Source organism: Malus domestica, chromosome 04, assembly GCF_042453785.1.
Source record: "Malus domestica chromosome 04, GDT2T_hap1".
NCBI lineage: Eukaryota > Viridiplantae > Streptophyta > Magnoliopsida > Rosales > Rosaceae > Malus > Malus domestica.
The window spans coordinates 20,702,934-20,722,175 of NC_091664.1; the positions used below are offsets into that span (position 1 = coordinate 20,702,934).

At 42.7% G+C, this 19,242-nt stretch overlaps 1 protein-coding gene across 2 annotated transcripts; it reads right to left on the reverse strand.

Annotated features, from left to right (window-relative positions):
* Positions 1-1,662: 1,662 nt before the first annotated feature.
* LOC103433397 (uncharacterized) lies at positions 1,663-6,201 on the reverse strand. 2 transcript variants are annotated; one of them, XM_029101168.2, is made up of 5 exons: positions 5,979-6,201; positions 5,019-5,223; positions 4,268-4,607; positions 2,395-3,411; positions 1,663-2,025 (listed from the first exon to the last, which is right to left on the reverse strand). In XM_029101168.2, exons 1-5 carry the CDS (start codon positions 6,068-6,070, stop codon positions 1,895-1,897), a joined length of 1,785 nt encoding a protein of 594 aa, XP_028957001.1. In that variant the 5' UTR covers positions 6,071-6,201; the 3' UTR covers positions 1,663-1,894. The 2 variants fall into 2 exon arrangements, with proteins under 2 accessions (XP_028957001.1, XP_028957000.1); XM_029101167.2 differs by having other exon boundaries at positions 2,395-3,423.
* Between the last annotated feature and the right edge of the window lie 13,041 nt (positions 6,202-19,242).

A 19,242-nucleotide genomic window follows, 5' to 3' on the forward strand; every position in this document is an offset into this window, starting at 1 on the left:
CTACGGGACAATCTGACATGTTTTGTTACCATAACCGTACATTTGGACACGATTCTAGGAATTGGAACTTTGCAAGATGGATGCCTAACACGAGGACATATTTTGTGTGGGAGTAGTTGTACTTTTATGCGTAAACGGAAGCGAATTCTAACAAAGTACCAATATCAACGTCGTAGGTGAAAGCTAAAACAAATAATCTCAAACTAACACAAGAAATTTACGTGGTTCGGCGTAAAGCCTACGTCCACGAGCAAAGAACGACGAGAAATTTCACTAAACAAATGAGATTACAAAAGAGTATTTAAACTCTCACAACCCAAATCCCACAAATTACAAACCCTAAACCTAAACCAAACGAGTAGAGAACCCAAAACTAACGGAGAAGATTCTCCCAAATTGCTCTCTAACTCACAAACTCACAAATTGACTCTCACCAAATTGCCACACGAATGAGCCACACTAAATACACTAACCCTAAGGTCCTATTTATAGTGCATAGGACTTAGGTTACAATAAGAATCCTAATAGGAAATAAATACAAATCCTAATCAAATAGGTAATTAACAAAATCTCTCCACCAAGGAAACTAACTAAGAAGTCAAAACCAAACCCAAATAGGATACCAAAACCAAATAGGTAACACAAACCTAATTTATTGCATCATCCTAATTGGGAGCAGCCTCCATAAATGGGGGTAAGGCTAGCCGACATTCACCTCTCCCAGACCCTGTGTAAAGCGGGAGCCTTGTGCACTGGGTACGACCTTTTTATCCTAATTTTGAGCTAAGAGGTCGCACTTGGTGCGATGGCAAATGCCTTCGCCCATGAGCGGTAGGTCTCGGGTTCGAGACTTGGGAGCAGCCTCTCCATAAAATGGGGGTAAGGCTAGCCGACATTCACCTCTCCCAGACCCTGCGTAAAGCGGGAGCCTTGTGCACTGGGTACGACCTTTTATCCTAATTTTGAGCTAAAAACCCAACAGGAGCTCACCCGGCATTCAAATATAATTCCACTTAATCAACAGCCTTTAACTAGTTTCACAAAGACAAGAAACCGCAAGCATACATGAACTCAATCTATTTTGTCTAAAACACACAATTTCACGTTGTAGCAATGCATGCAAACAAACATGCTAGTTATCTTCCTAAACTTGGAAGCGTAAGGATGGGTAGTAGTCTGAGGCAATAGGGTCTGACTCACAGTTGGTGTAAATTTGACTCGATGTGATTCGTCCCCTTTGATGTGACTTCATACGATTGAGAAGAAGAAAACAAACTTATAACAAGTAAATTGTCTAATTCCCTCAAAATATAGAATAAATATACAAATATACCCCAACAGTTAAACTATCAGCTCTCAAAATCTCCATAACTGGCTAATACGAGCTGCTCCACGCATAATGTCATTTTAACACACATGAACATAATGCATCAAATTGCAATCATGTGTTAAATAGAGGCCAATGCCTTATTATCTTGAACTGATTCATATTTTGTCGCCATTCACACTGCCTCAACGGTAGTGTGGCGTGGTGGGTTGGGTTCAAATGGCAAGACTTATGGAATTGGAATTATAAATAATTCCTCCAAGAGGAAATGACAAATAAATCCATAAGCCGTAGAGGAGCCAACAAGACCTATTCAAAAGGGCAATACCAAAACGGAAAGAACTATAACAGATATATAACAAGCATACTAAGCTGTTGATATGTTCGCTCATGCAACCAATTCACATAGATGATCCGAGATACAAGAAGCACACTTTGTGTTCATTTCACTTATAGTCCCGGTTCTCTCTTTTAAACATATGCAAAAGGAAAAAAAGTTTTACCTCCTTCCAATCCCCAAAATGCTGCGTCACTTGATTGTGAGTAATCCTGATGAAGAAAGCTAGTTTAAGACTTCTTTTGTGAGCGAGTCTGAGGGAGAAACTTCAATCGTGGAGAAAATCGCAGCTCTTGCTTACTGGAGGAAGTAGACTTCCTCTTCTGGCCTTGGCTTTTACCACCACTTCCTGAAACTTTTCCTGCAATTTACATAATTCTAAGCTTAGAATGCTGAAATTAAAAGGAGCTTAAACAGTAACTAAGGCATGCAATAAGAAAGAGAAAGGAAAACCGTAGAGTAGACATGATTTTTTTTAAAACAAGGTAATCAAATAGATTTGACCTGAGTTTAAACAAATGGAAATTCGATCAGGGACAACAAACAAACCACTTTTAAATCAGTTCTAACACAATACACAGTGGCGAATACCAGAATGCAAACTGTGTTAAATGTTTTAGAAGTTCTGCAAATCAGATCTGTTTTCTACGGTCTACCCAAGTAACATAACACAAATGATTATAACTAGACAGAAAAATACACGTGCACATGTGAATATAACATATGTAACCTTCAATTTGTCGAGTGTTTCCAGATCTTGTGACAGCACCAGACATGTGGTTTTCATTGCTTTCTTCGCCAGGCATATTATTGTCCTTGTCAACTGAAGGAGAGACAGCTGTTTTCTTTCTTGGTCCACCACTTTTCTCTTCCTTTCCATGGTTTTCAGGAACTGTTACATTCTCTTCAGAAGAACATGTCAAACGAGTCGACCTCCTCATGTTGGTTGTAATAGCTGACTTATTGTTTTTAGACTCTTCACCACAAGTCTTAATTGGATCACATATGTCTTGAATGGCTCCAGCATCACCAGACATCAGCTTTTTATCACTTTCTTCCATAGGGATGTTGCTCTCGGCATGAAATGGCGAAGAGACTACTTTCTTCTTTTTTGATACATCATTCTTCTGTTTCAATACATTGCTTTCATGAACGGTGAGATTTCCTACTGAAGAAAATGACCGTGCAGCATGAGCTGACTTGCTCTCGTCCAACCCTTGTTCAACTGTCACAGTTAACTTATCTTTTTCTTGTTGGATTGCTGAGCGTGTCAACCTTCTTGCACTGGTTAAAGCCCTTGGCTTAATCTCTTTGGCAGAATTTCTCAGGTGAGTATCACTATTTTGAATCTCAAAACCTCTCTGAACAACTGAGCTCGCTTTTGTAGCATCTGAAGTCTTATTTTCATTCTTATGAGCATTAGTATCTTTAATAGACATGTTGTCACCATCACAAGATTTGAAAAGTTCAGTCCCACCTATAGCAATATGCTTGTGACTACTTGATACTAGTAAGGCCAGAGCTGCACGAGCGCCAAGAGGACTAAGGCGAGACTTGTATTCTGAATGCTCTTCTTGCATGGATGAGCGAGGGGCTTGTAGACCCTCATCTTCTATGTTTACTTCGTATTCAATAGAACTCTGAGCAGTACTTTTTGATTTATCTTGGTCATGAGAAACCTGAGCATGTGAAATGCATATTTCGGATGCAGCAACAGGATTGAGTAGAATGTGTCCCTTGTTATCAGCTGCATGCACGACTAGGAATAATCTAAATGTTTGTAGCAATGCAAATGTAATTATGTATTTAATTTCAAGGGAGATTTGATGTAAAACAAAAAAGAAAACTGATGAACAAGCACCCCCTAAGTTCCATGTTAATGAAATGACTTATGTATCCCCCTCATTATCTGTTTTCACTTTTATTTTTTCAATAGTTTCTTTTGAAACTTCAAAAGGTTAAACATTCAAAATGACCATGGCCAACACACCGGCCTAGGCTAGGGTGGGAGAGGCGTTGTAGAATTTTTTTTTTTCCCCTGATTTTTGTGTATTGGCCTTTAAGAGTAAAATGGAAGTTAAAAGCTTAAAGGAAAGAAAAAGAGTAGGGGACTAACTGAGAAAAGTTTTTCAGTTCGAATAAAGTCACCTCCAGGCTCCAGCATACTTGGGTATCAAGCAGTTAATTTTTGCAAGAATAACTACCATGTAGGCCTTCAGCTTTAACATTGATGTCAACCACATTTTCTTGATGAGAGCTAGAGGGGGTGGGGAAAAGGGGGGAGTACATTTACCTGACTATGCATATGGCATGGATGATACACTATGTGAAGCCCATCTACTGCTCATTAGTTTGCAATTACCATATTCCTCTAATTCAACTTAAGAAGGGCATTCCAGGTTCAAGGTGCAGATGCAAGAAATATATGGTTGCAAACAGTCAATAAATTTTCTCAAAAAAAAAAAAAAAAAAAAAAAAAAAGTTGATAGATATCGCTTATGGGAATAATTTTCTTTAAACAATAAAAAAGATATCCAGGACGAGATATTGCAACAACAAGCCTGATTCATTAAACATATGAAGTAGCGAGAACGGCTGGTTACCTTTGACCCCCTCTAAAATGTTTTCTGTGATTTCTTTTGTGAATCCATTAGTTGAAATATTGATCTCTTCTATTTGCTTTTCCAGCAATTTGTTAAGGTCCAATTCAAATCCAAACTCCTCATGCATGACTGGAAAGGGAGAAGCACCATTCGGACCCATTTGTTTAACTGATTTCAAGAATGCAGCAACAGTTGGATGGACAATGATGCTTTTGCTTGCTAGTTTCATAATTGAACTAGAGGGGACAGTCACGGTCTGTCCTTTGAGTTCTTGGTGAAGCCATTCGATCATGAAAGTGCATCTACAATAGACCCTCTGTGAGTGTCTCACTCTGAGCACCTAGTCGTCATGATGTTGGGACATGAACTCAATTAACAGAATGGCTTTTTGCATGCAAAGGGCATAACATGTATTGTAAATCATAATTATCACACAAGCCGAGGATTGCAGTACATTATAATCCACTAGAATATGATATGGTTAACACAAACAGTCTAATTTTTTTCATCTTAAAGCTATTAACCAGAAACACAAAGGATTTCTCAATAAGAACCCAATGTCATTCCCATTGCTGCTGTAAATTTATAAGGACACATCCTCTTAACCACTATATATATACATATATTTAGACTGATTAGGCATTATATAATCAAGCACTTACATAATGAGCAACAATTAATTCAAGAAAGTAGAAAGTTTATGATTTGATGATAGCCTGGTTCCAAGGAAGCTTAAGGAGAACATAAGTACCTTTTCCACCTTGGCATCATATAAGTGGCTCTTAAACTGTGACTTGTTCATTGCAAGAACTTTCTCTCCTTCAATGTGAGCGCAGTCATTGCCTTCAAGAGGAGTAGAACGGAAGCGGAGACAGGAAAGTGCTTCATCCTTGTTCAACACCATATCTTCTAACTCCTGGCGCCCAAATTCTATAATTAGGCTATCTCCAGTAGAGCTGTGGACCACAATCAGGAGCCACCTCAACACATTTTGAATGCATATCCAACAATTGAATAATTATATGCCCAAAATAAGGGGGAAGACATAAGTATCTGACTTTAATTCCGTAAATTCAGGACAATCCTACTTTAGTGTTAAAATCAAATCTCTCATGATCTGTAGAGAATCAGAATATAGAATAGTCATCCCAATATACAGTCATGACATATGGCAGTCTTACCGGACAAGAGTAGCAGAAGTACTTTACAAACTTTCTTTAGAACCAATTCAGAAAGATAAATATTTGGGAAGTAAACATCACTAAGTAATCACACACTTAAAAAGAAAATGAAATCACTGACCACCAGCTCATTGCACGCGCACACGATGACCGGATACTAATTCACAACTGAACTGGGATTAAATTGTTTGATTACATCACACACATGACAATGCATTAAGACATATCATTTAGCATCATTTCGGCGTAGTCATACATGAACAAAATCAGTAATACACACACATGCACATGGGATGGTCAATAAAAACACATTTCATTGCGTGATCCAAACCGATCATAATTAATTCTAAGGAAAACCCAGTGATCATCTAGTCAAAAACACTACAAAAAATCACAACTTTGAAAACACCCAGCTCATAAAATCTACTAAAAACAAAACCCATTGGTGAGTTTCTTCAATAAACATCAGGATCCCAATCTATTTGGAACAATGCTGAGTGGGTTGTTTCAACTTCAGATAGATGGCTCACCTGAGAGAAACTTGGCATGGGTGCCAAGAGGAGTCTTCCATGCACATAGCTTCGAGCTCATCGCCGTTCCCTGCCTCACTGGTAGCTTCCATTTCATCCCCTCAGGTTGTGATCGTATTTTGGGGCGATGAACAATGATAGAAAGAGGACGAAGATGGAAGATGGAAGCTGGGGGAAGATTTGATGTTTTTATACTTATAGAAGCTTCGGAATTGGGGCTTTTACCGTTTTAAGCTTCCAGAGCTTTTTAGCATCAGCGACGGGCTGGACCGAGCCTGCAGAGAATGGGCCAAAGCTAGGACGGCCTAATTCAAAATTTTTTATTTTTTTTTATCAAACGATATTATCTACATTAAGGTAGAGAGGGTAGGGTTAACCTCACAATAGACTAGTAATAATACGTTCAAATTCGCTTTTGACGAGAATCGAACATAAAACTTTTCACTTACAATAATTTGTGCAATAGTAAGTGAGAATTGCCCTAGTGGTTGGGATATTTGTCTTTACCACATTTCATTTCGAGTTCGAAGCCTACTCCATCTTCGTCTATAACCAAATACTTATCTCTCATCCCCCGTAACCAACATACTATTCCTTTTTATGATATATCAAATGTTCATAACTGATAAGGATTTCTAAGTTTGATAAATCACACTTACATGATGATTAAGCAACTTATGGATCAGATTCATCGGTTTGATCGGTGTTGTAGAAGAAGGGTGACGAGAGAGGCGAGAGGTTGGCGGAGGGGATAGGTGCAGGCTGATGGATGGAGTAGCCATGCCCGATATGCCATGACATAAGCAAATGAAAATGAAGAAATGTGAAGGGTATTTTATTTTATTTTATTTTTTGTCAAATGATAGATTTTGTTAGATTAGATGTTAGATTAGTCACTGACAAGGTTTGAACTCACGCTGTCATACAAGGGTTCAATACTTTTCTACGTTGTATATTCATATTGATATGTGTCATGATTTTTAGAGAGTTGTTAAGGATACTTTTAAAAAGTCATCATACATCCCTTTTAAGTGTATTTTTTACTTATATTTTAAAATGTTTTTAGTGCAAATGAAATTTTTAGAGTGCTTTTACAGATTGTATTCCGCGTTCAAACTCTATCATTATAGAACACCGCTTGTCTTTAAAAAAATGTTTGCCAGAAAACAACTTGATACTGCGCAAAATGTTGTTTGCATCCCTAAAACCATTAGATGGAAGAAAAAGAAATCGAGTCCTATTCACATTAATGTGGCATAATCCAAAGGCTTTCCGCGGCCTAAGAATTGGTTAGCTTGGGATTGTTGTGCTTTAAAAAAAAATGTTTGTGTTGTTCTTTAAAACTAATCAATTGTAAAATAAAGTAGTAGAACATTTGATAAATTGTACTTTTAAGTGTTGTGAATATGAATAATAGTGTAAAATTGTTTGGCCAATTTTAAAGTAAAAGTGATACAATCATATATAATGACAAAAATAGAGATAATCGTGGGGTAGTGGTGACGACAACGGTGGCTGAGGTAGTGATGGTGATGGCAGCGACAATGATGGGAGTATGGTGGTTATGCCAATAGCAAGGTGTGGTGGTTGGGGTGTAGACGTAGTAGTGGTGGCGATGGTGACAACGACAATGGGGCGGCGATGACGATTGTGGTAGTGCCAATAGTGGGGTGCAAATGTAACAATCATGGTATGGGTAGCGGTGGGGAAGGCAACGATGGTGGTGGTGTTCACTTTATTCTCCAATGAAGAAAATAAATGAAGATTGTTAAATAATGTCATTTTTAAGAATTAATGAGGGTTTACCAGTATTGAAAATATGCATTAACAACCTGTTGATGCATAAAACCAGGAGGTCTTGGAACAACGTAAATCCGATCGTGAATCTGCAAGAAAGTAAAGAACGCAAAGATGTATCGTGGTTTACCCCAATGTTTGGGTTACATCCACACTGATGTTGATTGTATTTCTCTGTAACTGTACGTATGGATTACAAGTGTGATGGGGAGTCCCCCAAAGAAAGAGAGAGTGTGAGAGAGCTTTGCTCTGAATATGAGAGCCTCTGTTTGGGGATGTGAGGCTTCTCCTGATTGTGAGGGTGAAAAGTCTCTTTTATAGACTAAGGGCTCATCCCTTTTTACATAGATCATGGGCTCAATGTCTGGAAGCCCAAATAACGAGGCCCAATATAATATGGTACTAACAGTAGTCCCCCAAGTCTTCAGTCAAGAGAGTCTTTTGACTGGAGACTTGAAATTCAGTCCATGTGTGGGTCGAAGTAACTAGATGTCGTCTAGAACTGATACTCTATATGAGGCGGTGTTCAATGTGAAATGATGCTTAACTAGAAGTAGCACATGTTGCGAGGCTGTTCGGCTTGTGGCTTATGTTGCCTTGGTTGGCTTGGCATATGGCGTTGAAGGTGAGAGAGTCATTTTTATAGAATAAGGGCTCGCTCCTCAATACATAAATGATGGGCTAGAGTTGATGCTCGCGGCGAGACGGTTGCTCAGCAGCCTACGATGCTTTCTAATGATGGTGAGGGAGTCCCTTAGGGTTCGCTCCTCAATACATGAATAATAGGTGCTCTCTGATGAAAGTGAGGGAGCCCTTTTATAGAATAAGGGTTCGCTCCTCAGTACATAAATAATGGGTTGTGTCCCCCAAGTATTTTTCATGAGGCCTAGTTACGGAAGCCCAATATATGGTACATAGTGTAGTCCCCCAAGTCTTCAGTCAAGAGAGTCTTTTGGCTGGAGACTTGAAATTCAGTCCATGTGTGGGGCGAAATGGCGATTGTTCGAAGGCAGTCTTTGTATACCATGTACTGAAGCTTTGTAGGTGAAGCTTTGAAGCTGAAGCTTTTGTAAATGAAGTTTTAAAGTCGGAGCTTTTGTAACTGAAGCTTTCGAAGCTAATTGACATGAGTGATGCTCATGAATGTTTATGTTGATTGGCATGAGTGATGCTTATGAATGGTAATATGAGTGATGCTTATGAATGTTGATGTGGAGCCAAAAATATTCACAGGGCGACACGTGGATTTTTGGACAAAAATGACAAAAATACCCTTGCAGTACAACGAGGTTCCTACGCGCAAGCAGCGGGCAACCCTCTTTCAACCAAGACAGAAGTGCCCAAAATAGGTAACAATTCAAAGTCCATCTCATCAAATCCTTTCTACAAGGTAATTCCCAAACACATTCCTTTTAAATTATGTTAATTGGCTAATTAATAGGTTTATTGCCTAATTAACCCGTTAATTGTCAATTAAACCATCCATTATATCCAAATAACTACAAAATACATCCAATTCAACCCTAAAACACCACATGGCCGGCTATCCCCATTTCAAAACCTAATCCATCACTTTTTTCTACCTTTTTCACCATTTCTTCCTTTTTATTACCCAATAAATTCAAACACCACCAAAACATTCATCTTATGTTTAATAGCCAAATAAATTGGCTAATTAAACCTAAATTAAACCTAAAAACCCTAGCCACCTCCTATCCCTATAAATATACTCCCATTCTCACCAAAAAGCTAATTCCAACACTTTGGCAAAAATCCCAAAATTCTCTAAACACTATTTCTCTTTAAATTCTAACTTTGGCATCGGAGATTCTTCGGCCAAAGCCCCCCCCATTCATCGTGGGCACATGAGGCTCTTGGCCTTAACCTAATGTGTTAATTGTTTTGTAGGTGCAAAATTGTCCAAGATCAAGGAGGAAGAAATTTGCATCCACAAATTGGTGCTTTCATTGAGAGTTGAAATCCATACTCGTAGAAGACTCTCGCACAAAAAGGTTTTTTCTTTATTTTCTAGTCCATTTGAATATTTTTCATACGTTCTTATTATTAGAATTTTTTACTTGCAAAGGTTCTTTGATAAAACGTATAAGCAAAATATAATGGCTAGAAATTTAGAAAATTCCACAAGTGAAAATTCTAATGTTCAAGAAATGGGATTGCGGAGATCCATGAGGCTAAATGCGACAATAAGGGGAGCGGCATCATCATCACGAGCGGCCACCATGGGAACCACCGCGGTGGCTACTTCGGTAGCCACTCGTGGCGAGGTCCATAGAGCCTTCACCACGGCCCGGAGATCCGTGAGGCAAAATGCGACAATAAGGGGAGCGGCATCATCACCACAAGCTTCTACCATGGGAACCACCGTGGTGGCTACCTCGGTAGCCACCCGCGGCGAGGTCCATGGTGCCTTCACCACGGCCACCATGGGAACCACCGCGGTGGCTACTTCGGTAGCCACTCGTGGCGAGGTCCATGGAGCCTTCACCACGGCCCGAGCCGTGCCATCCAAGGCTCACGGTACCAAGACCACGATCCAAGTCGTGCCATCCAAGTTTACGTGGACCCAAGCCCAAGCCTCGCATTCACATGCACCGCGCATTGAGCAGCCTACTCCCGTGATCCAGCCTGCTCCCGTCAAGCAACCCACTCTCACGGCCCAACCTGCTCCTGCCGAGCAGCCTGTTCTCGTGACCCAACCTGCTCCCGACGAGCAGCCCACTCCCGTGGCCCAGCCTGCTTTCGTCGAGCAGCCCACTCCGGTGGCCCAGCCTGCTCCTGCCAAGCAGCCTGCTCTCGTGACCCATCCTGCTCCTGCCAAGCAGCCCACTCCCGTGGCCCAACCTGCTCCTGCCAAGCAGCCTGCTCTCGTGACCCAGCCTGCTCCCGACGAGCAACCCACTCCCGTGGTCCAGCCTGCTTCTTTCGAGCAGCCCACTCTCACGGCCCAGCCTGCTCCCGTGGCTTTCCAAGCAGCCCAAGTCGGCCCAAGACTATCTCAACCATCCGGACCTACCATCGAGCCGGGGGCATTCTCACCACATTTTTTCGCAGATTTGACATTTCCCAACTCAAATCTCGCGCCCGGAGTTTACCACCTTTCCACTACCCAATGAGGCGCATTCCTTCCAAGCTCTTCCAATCCAAATGGCGAACAACACTTGTCTCGACAAGTCATAGAGTTGACGAGCGCCCTTGTACAACAGAAAACCTTGGTGAATCAACTTTTGCAACGTATCGGGATCCAACGTGCCCCGGACGAGGTATCCCGAAGTAGGACAAGGGCAGACGAACATTTCCAGCAGCGTCCCGGTAAGCAGCCACTCGACCAGCCACGAGCCGAACGTTTGGGCAGTGTACATTCCCGTCTTAGAGAGCGAGGGAGCATGCACTCTCGACTAGGCCCACGGATGAGCAAACATTCACGGTTGGGGTCATACTCCGATAGTCAACATGAGCAACCTTCCGGGCAAAGTGTCTATTCGCAGCTAAGCCCACAAGGAGCGTCATCCACCTCACATCAGAGTAGGCAGCACGACGGACGGAGAGAAGCAGTCACTCAATCCAGCTCAAGTTCAACCAGCAGCCTGCGAAGAACTCGCTCACCTACTAGGGACGCACCATATGCACTGCATCCACGGCATAGACGAGCCAAACACATGGAAGAGCAGCCTAGACCAGCAAGTCATGACTGGGGGCAGCCGAGAGCTCCGCTACCCCAACAAAGGCAAATTCAGGAAGAAGTAGAGAGACTTTTGACCAAGCGATTGCATGATTTCCAACGCAACGAGGTCACCGACGAGGCACTACGACGGAACATGACCAACATAAGCAGGTCACCCTTCACGGACGAGATCGAGCAGGCAGAGCCTCCACGAGAGTTCAGCATGCCACATTTCACATCTTTCAAAGGGTATGAAGACTCGGAGAGACACTTAAAGCGCTACCGAAGCGCAATGATCCTTTATCGAAACAACGATGAGCTTATGTGCAAGATATTCGCCACCACTCTACAAGGCGAGGCGCAAGATTGGTTCTACACCCTGCCGCCACAATCCATCCGGAATTTCTACGAACTTTCTTTGGTTTTCACCAAAGAATATTCATCCTATCGCTCGATCAAAAAGATATCTGATCATTTGTTCAACGTCAAGAAGAACCCAAAGGAGTCACTTCGCGACTATGTGAGGAGGTTCAAAGTAGAGAAGGCAAAAATAGTCGGATGCAACGACTCGATAGCTAGAGCAGCCTTCCAAAAAGGACTTCCAGCAGACCACCCGCTATTCGAAAAATTAATCATGAAAGAAGATCTAACTCTAGCAGACTCTTTTGCTTTGGCAGAGAAGTATGCACTTTGGGATGAGGCTCGCCAATGCACATTCAAGGACTTGAAGAAGTACCCAACATCACCTCCCTAGAAGCAGCGGAGGACTTATTCACATGTTTGACGGTATCTAAAGTAGCAATAAGCTCTACCATCATGCGAGAAGAGATGGGGGCCCGACTACCTGTATTCCACAGTTACCTGTATTCTACAGTTTAAAAGCTCTCCTCGATGTTATTAAAAATTCAAAAGCTAACTTTGGCGATAGTTGTTGCAACCCAGAAGCACAAGTTTTACTTTCAAACGCATGCAATCATCCTAATGACGTACTATTCTGCCCAATCCAGACGCGCGACGATAAAGGCGTAGACCCTAGCGGATGTAAAGTTTTCTGACGAACGCAACACTGGAAGGACACACTCGAAAGCAAGTTTTGTCCTCGTCACTCTAAAAGATTCTACATAGGAGCAACATGTACCGGCAGTTGAGTACCATTTCTTGCTGCGCATCATACGGCCCTAGCCGACCCTTGCTCAATGATTCAACTCTAGAGTGGCCCAATACCGGCAGTTGAACATCTCCTGTTGCGTATGACATGGCCCCATCTCCACAGCTCCCTACTGCGTCTTCACGCCGAGCCTAGGTGACGTAACAGAGCGGCCCAACGATGCCTCAGAAGTAGCCGAGCACACTCTAGCTGCGCCTACTCCACCCGATGGAGACTTCTGGCATTTGCATGTCGACGACGCAGAAAAGCCTTCATCACTGCCGGCAGAGAAGGCTCCAAAAAGATGGATCCCATCTGGGAAGGTCCGTACAAGATCAGCAGAGTAGGGGGCAAGAGTAATTACACCCTCACCACCATGAAGCGGCAAAAAGATTGAAAAGAAATGGATGGCCTACAATCTGAAGAAGTACCATGTGTGACCTCACGCTACATCAAAACCCGAAGACTCAATAAGCTCGACGGGCACCACCTCACAAGCTAAGGACTATCCAGTTGTTATGCAGTTCCTACCTTACAGCTAAAGTTCTCGTTCGTTTCACTCGTTTTTCAATGAGGAATTTAGAAGTAATCACAACTTGGCTTGGCTGCATGCTTACAACAACTAATCACTACTGCACTTCAAAAGAAGACTGCGCCCTTCTTAGGGACTCATCGCAGGAATTGCGCCCCCCGAGGGACCAACCATGCTCTCCAGTGCGAGAGGGTAAACCAATTCTCCGACACCCATATGGGTCAGCTCTCCAAGACGGAAGGATAAACTTTACACTCCGAATATCCAGACGTGGATGAGCCTGGCTGCCCTAGTATAACTAGATGCACGATGGCTTGCGCCGGGGTTCCTAGAAGTAGCCGCAATGGTCTTTTTCAAGGCTTAGCTAACTGAAGGATTTTGGGTCTCTTGGCCTAATCCGTGGGGAACCGGGCCCTAGAGACGGAGAGGGCACATTACGCAGTACATCCGATGGACGGCTGCCCTGGAATCCTAAAGCTGCTACCGAGTGCACTAAGGTAGCCTACGGATTCCGGAAGACTGCCTACGGCTTGCCCTTCGAGCAGAGAAGCCGCACTAGACTTATACAACCGCACATTCTTATGAAAGGTTAAACAAGCTAGCGCGCATATACGAAGTTTTATCCACTGCCGACATGCTACGTAGTCGATAAGCTTCACCTCTGCCAAGCGCGGAACAACCTACACCAAGTCCTAAAGTGTTGTGATACTTGCTACGCAACCTACGGAATTGAAGAAAGTCAAGGTTAACAGCCTAGTGGTTACGCGGACTTGTCTACTTCTGTAAGTAAGGCATCCGGCTGCCAACCATATGGCTAACAACTTTGCAAAGTTCTACACCAACACCTACGGCTGCATAGGCTACGCGAGTTTGTCTGCTTATAAAAAAGTAGCATGTCTGCCACTGGTCTATCAAGTCTAAAGGTTAGGGCATGAACAAAAGAAGTGAAGATGAAGAAAAACGAAGGAAAACATGTTTATAAACAACTAGCAAAGGCCGAAGGAGTTCAAGCAAAACAAAAGCTACAAGGAAAAACAAAGAAAATCCTAAAGGCTACCTAAAATACTACACTACAGCAGCTTGGACATCCCACGACTACTCGGTCGCCACACCTTCAACAGCCGTAACGCTCTTAGCAGCGGCATCATCCGACGCTTCACCCCTGGCTGCCCCAGTCTGGGCACTAACTTTTCCAACTACTTCACCAATGGAAGCCTTAAAAGTAAAAGCAAGCAAGTCTTCCGGAGAAATAGAGAAGGTCTTAAAACCTCAGGCCCATCCTTGTCACCCTTCAGTTGCTCATTCTTCTTAAGCAGACTAACACGGACGCGCTGCAGCTCATCCACTCTCTTCTTAGCATAAGTAGCGAAACGAAGCTCAGAAATTGCAAGCTTAAGATCTTGAATCTGAGGCGAATCAATCTCAGCAGCAAAGGGAGCAGGCTTTGGCGCCACTTTAGCAGCAAGTCCACCTTACCACTCTTCATAATAGCAAGTTTCTACAAAGATGAACCGGACTTGGCTCCCAAAGAACGTCCTGGTACAGACTTCGGCACTGGGGGCATGATAAAACCTTTACGCTGAGTAATCTTATCCACAATTGTACTAGCCATTCTCAACATGGAAGACGCCATATGCTCAGATCTAGCAGCCTTACATTTCTTCCCATTGGAAGAAGTCATGTCAATCACATACCTCTTGGTAGCAAGCGGACCCTCATGAGCAGCGAAAGAAGTCTTTGGTTTTTTCTCAGCCGACATCTCTTGAACAAGCAGAGAAGATCCATTTTCCCACCTTCACTTGCAGCAGGATCCACAACAGTGATTGGACGAGCCAGTGCATCCGCTTTGATCCTATTCCCCTCATCTTTTGGGAACAGCCCACGTTTCTCCTGACGAAAAGAGTTAAAGTAGCCAACGTCATTCGTGGTACCTAGCAGGGAAGTTCAACCCAACATTCTAGCAGTTCATGAGGTTCGCAACCTCTTCATTTCTCTCAATCACCAGCCTAGCTCGAGTCATGTCCAAAAGCCTAAAAAGACATGAGCCATGTGACTTGCCTAACACTGCGCCCCAGTGCCACAATCCGAGGTCCCAGCCACACAAGCTGCCCTTGGTTCTAGCCAAGTCGAGCAGCTTAAAGCAGTGGTCCCTGCCACAATACCTCATCGGCCCATGCCGAGTCGACTCCTGGCCCATGCCAGCCGACGTGCCGCACCACCCCGACGGCTGCCCCGCGGTAGCACTATCCACGAAGAAGACGAAGAAATCAACGAAAGACGGTCCTTTGCACGGGCAAGATGTAGAAGATTGCTAGAGGAGGGGGAACAAATATCCTCTAAGCTATCTCTCTCTTGTAGGGTAGAATAAATCGCTCTCCAAAGTTGATTTAATAACCCACTTAAGGTGGATTTAAATAGGCTTTGAGAGAAATTTATTTCCCTTTCCTAGAAGGATCTAATTTCCTATTAAAGAGAGAATCTACATCAAAATAGGAAGCAGTCCTAAGTTTCCTAAAGCAAGAAGATCTCTACACCTGCTGCCCTTTTCTGCGAGCAGCCCAACAGGTGTGGGGGCATTTGTGGAGCCAAAAATATTCACAGGGCGACACGTGGATTTTTGGACAAAAATGACAAAAATACCCTTGCAGTACAACGAGGTTCCTACGCGCAAGCAGCGGGCAACCCTCTTTCAACCAAGACAGAAGTGCCCAAAATAGGTAACAATTCAAAGTCCATCTCATCAAATCCTTTCTACAAGGTAATTCCCAAACACATTCCTTTTAAATTATGTTAATTGGCTAATTAATGGGTTTATTGCCTAATTAACCCGTTAATTGTCAATTAAACCATCCATTATATCCAAATAACTACAAAATACATCCAATTCAACCCTAAAACACCACATGGCCGGCTATCCCCATTTCAAAACCTAATCCATCACTTTTTTCTACCTTTTTCACCATTTCTTCCTTTTTATTACCCAATAAATTCAAAAACCACCAAAACATTCATCTTATGTTTAATAGCCAAATAAATTGGCTAATTAAACCTAAATTAAACCTAAAAACCCTAGCCACCTCCTATCCCTATAAATATACTCTCATTCTCACCAAAAAGCTAATTCCAACACTTTGGCAAAAATCCCAAAATTCTCTAAACACTATTTCTCTCTAAATTCTAACTTTGGCATCGGAGGTTCTTCGGCCAAAGCCCCCCCATTCATCGTGGGCACGTGAGGCTCTTGGCCTTAACCTAAGGTGTTAATTGTTTTGTAGGTGCAAAATTGTCCAAGATCAAGGAGGAAGAAATTTGCATCCACAGTTGACATGAGTGATGCTCATGAATGTTTATATATGATTGACATGAGTGATGCTCATAAATGTTTATGTATGATTGACATGAGTGATGCTCATGTATAATTTTGGAGTACTGGACATACTTTTGATCACCTAGTTGGTGATAATAGCGGCAGGCTGCCGAATAATTTTGGAGTACTGGACGTACTTTTGATCACCTGGTTGGTGATAATAGAAGGTGAACCTTAAGTGGAGGGATGTAAATTGGACTTTGAAGCCATATGGCCTAGCTCTTTTGGGCATATGGGCCTTCACCCTCTAAATAATATTCTCGCCCACTATTTTGAGCCTGCCGACATTTTGCCTTTTTTTTTTGGCATGCTGCCTTCTATCTTTATTTATGATTACACATCAATATAACTATACAATAATTGCTCCAGTTTGCAGAAGACAACTAAATAAAATATTCATCAATGATAGTGGGTATAGGTGTGCCATGTTTTCCACTTCCTCATCGGCTTTTCTCCATCTCCAGACATATTTTCCTTTTTCATTATTTTCCTCCCTTTTTCTACTTTTGCTTTCTGTTTTTGCTTTATTTTTATTTATTTTTTTACCACAATTCCAACAAATGGAGATGTTGTTTGTCCTTGAAAGGTGTACCAACATTTGATTCTGACACCACATGCCTCAAATTCTTTATGACTAAGCCTCCCCTTAATTCTTTAAGGCTCCCCAGCTCACCAAGACCAGCACTACCGCCCCTCCACAAACAATTGCTTTCTGCTTTTCTTTTTCTGTTGCATGGTCCACGAGTCCACCCCCAAGGCTCCATAATATTCTCCCACACTACAATTTGTGCTTTCTTTAATAGCCTTAAATTGTTGGTGGACAAGATGAGCAGTTGATGCTAAGAAATTAATTAATTATTTGGAAAGTGAAGACGTTTGGTGCCGACAAAATGAAGGGGCATCTTCTGGTGCGCTTGCCTTTATTGCACCTGATGGAGGTGGAGACGTTGGGCATAACGGGACTACCAGGGACGACGAGACGTGAACGGCTTGTACTTCTGCGATTGATCAAACCTCCTCACCGAGGACCAGACGAGACGCACAGGGGCTTTGATGTGCCTGACCAGAGCCGAATTGCACTGGTTATCTCTCTAGGTTTGTGCCTGTGGTCGTGCTCTCTCTGGCATTCTCGATCTCGGTCCCGCTCACGTTCCCTGTCGTGGTGGTGCCATTGCTCAGGATAAGACTAACCCAACCAATTAAACCAATTAAAAGAGAAGCGATGGCCTCATAAATATAGTAGAATTTGTGGCGGCGAAGGACATGGCCAAGGACGAAAGAGAGGACAAGCATCATGATCTGGAGAAAAATGTCAACCCCAGCGGCCTGCTGCTCCTTCCCTGGAGTGGTCCAATTGGCATCCGCCGGAGATATCTGGATCGCCGTTAGTTGGTGTTCATCTTTCATCGCCATTAACTGTCCTGCTGCTGCTCAACTTTTTCCAATGGCCCACTTCTCATCCATCCTAAAATCTTCACCGTTCGTCCCATCCGGGCCCTCCTTCAGCGGCGACAGCACCTCCGGTAGCCTCAAGCTCCCGGATCTCGGAACCATCAGCGGCTCCGGCTGCGCCACGTGGTGGTTCCTCATCCGCCTCAATAAACCCAACATTAGGGACTGGCTTCGTGCCAGACTCTTCGCCCCCGACCTCCCCGACGACAAACCCCTCGTCACCTCCTCTTTCAAAGTATGCTTTCTCTCCATTTTACAAGTCTGCCTCTCACCCAAAACTCTGCAGAAGATGTAGAAAGATAAGAGCTTTAGTTTATGGGTTTTGCAGGGAAAAGTGAGATAGTGAGAAGAAAGACGGAAACTTTGGCGAAAGAAACTTCTAGGTTTGATTTTGTCGGTGTGTTTAGTGAGGATGAAGTGGTGGTGGTTTAGAGAGAAGGCTGGACATAGCCATCTTTTCGGAGGAAATGAAATGAAAGGTTTTCTGAAAAAGTCCAAAGAGGGAGGTTTTGGGTTCTTGGGTTGTGCAGATTCATGGTGGTGAGATGAAAACAAATGAAAGAGAACCAACAGAACTTTTCGTGTCGATTCCCACAGACGGCGCCAAATGTTGATGCATAAAACTGGGAGGTCTTGGAATAACGTAAATCCGACCGTGAATCTGCAAGAAAGTAAAGAACACAAAGATGTATCATGGTTCACCCCAATGTTTGGGCTACGTCCACACTGATGTTGATTGTATTTCTCTATAACTGTACGTATGAATTACAAGTGTGAGGGGGAGTCCCCCAGAGAAAAAGAGAGTGTGAGAAAGCTTTGCTCTGAATATGAGAGCCTCTGTTTGGGGATGTGAGGCTTCTTCTGATTGTGAGGGTGAGGAGTCCCTTTTATAGACTAAGGGTTCCTCCCTTTTTACATAGATCATGAGCTCAATGTCTAGAAGCACAAGTAACGAGGCTCAATATAATATGGTACTAACACGAACCAACTCAATTTTTTATGATTGCAACTTTCAAAATAGGTATGATATTATAGATTTACCAAACACATTTTATTGCTTAACTTTAAAATGAAGCGATTTTTGGTGAGAAAACAAAAAACAAACAGATAGGAACTTAAGAATTAGGTTTCTTAAGTTCATGAACAACAACCTCTCACAATTAAAAGTCAGACCCGTATATTGTTTAAAGGAGAACATGACTGCTGTTTATTAAAGTAAGAAATTTTATACCGTTTGAAGATGAGTGTGACTAAAGATTTTATACTATGCTTCAAGATTCTATAGAT

What these genes read in the sequence shown, in the direction of transcription:
- LOC103433397 (XM_029101167.2), bottom strand. Translation starts at nt 6,070, where the DNA reads ATGGAAGCTACCAGTGAGGCAGGGAACGGCGATGAGCTCGAAGCTATG. An exon ending in CCATGCCAAGTTTCTCTCAG is followed by an intron (nt 5,224 to 5,978) that starts GTGAGCCATCTA and finishes TGTGGTCCACAG; the next exon opens with CTCTACTGGAGATAGCCTAA. An exon ending in CATTTTAGAGGGGGTCAAAG is followed by an intron (nt 3,424 to 4,267) that starts GTAACCAGCCGT and finishes GATTATTCCTAG; the next exon opens with TCGTGCATGCAGCTGATAAC.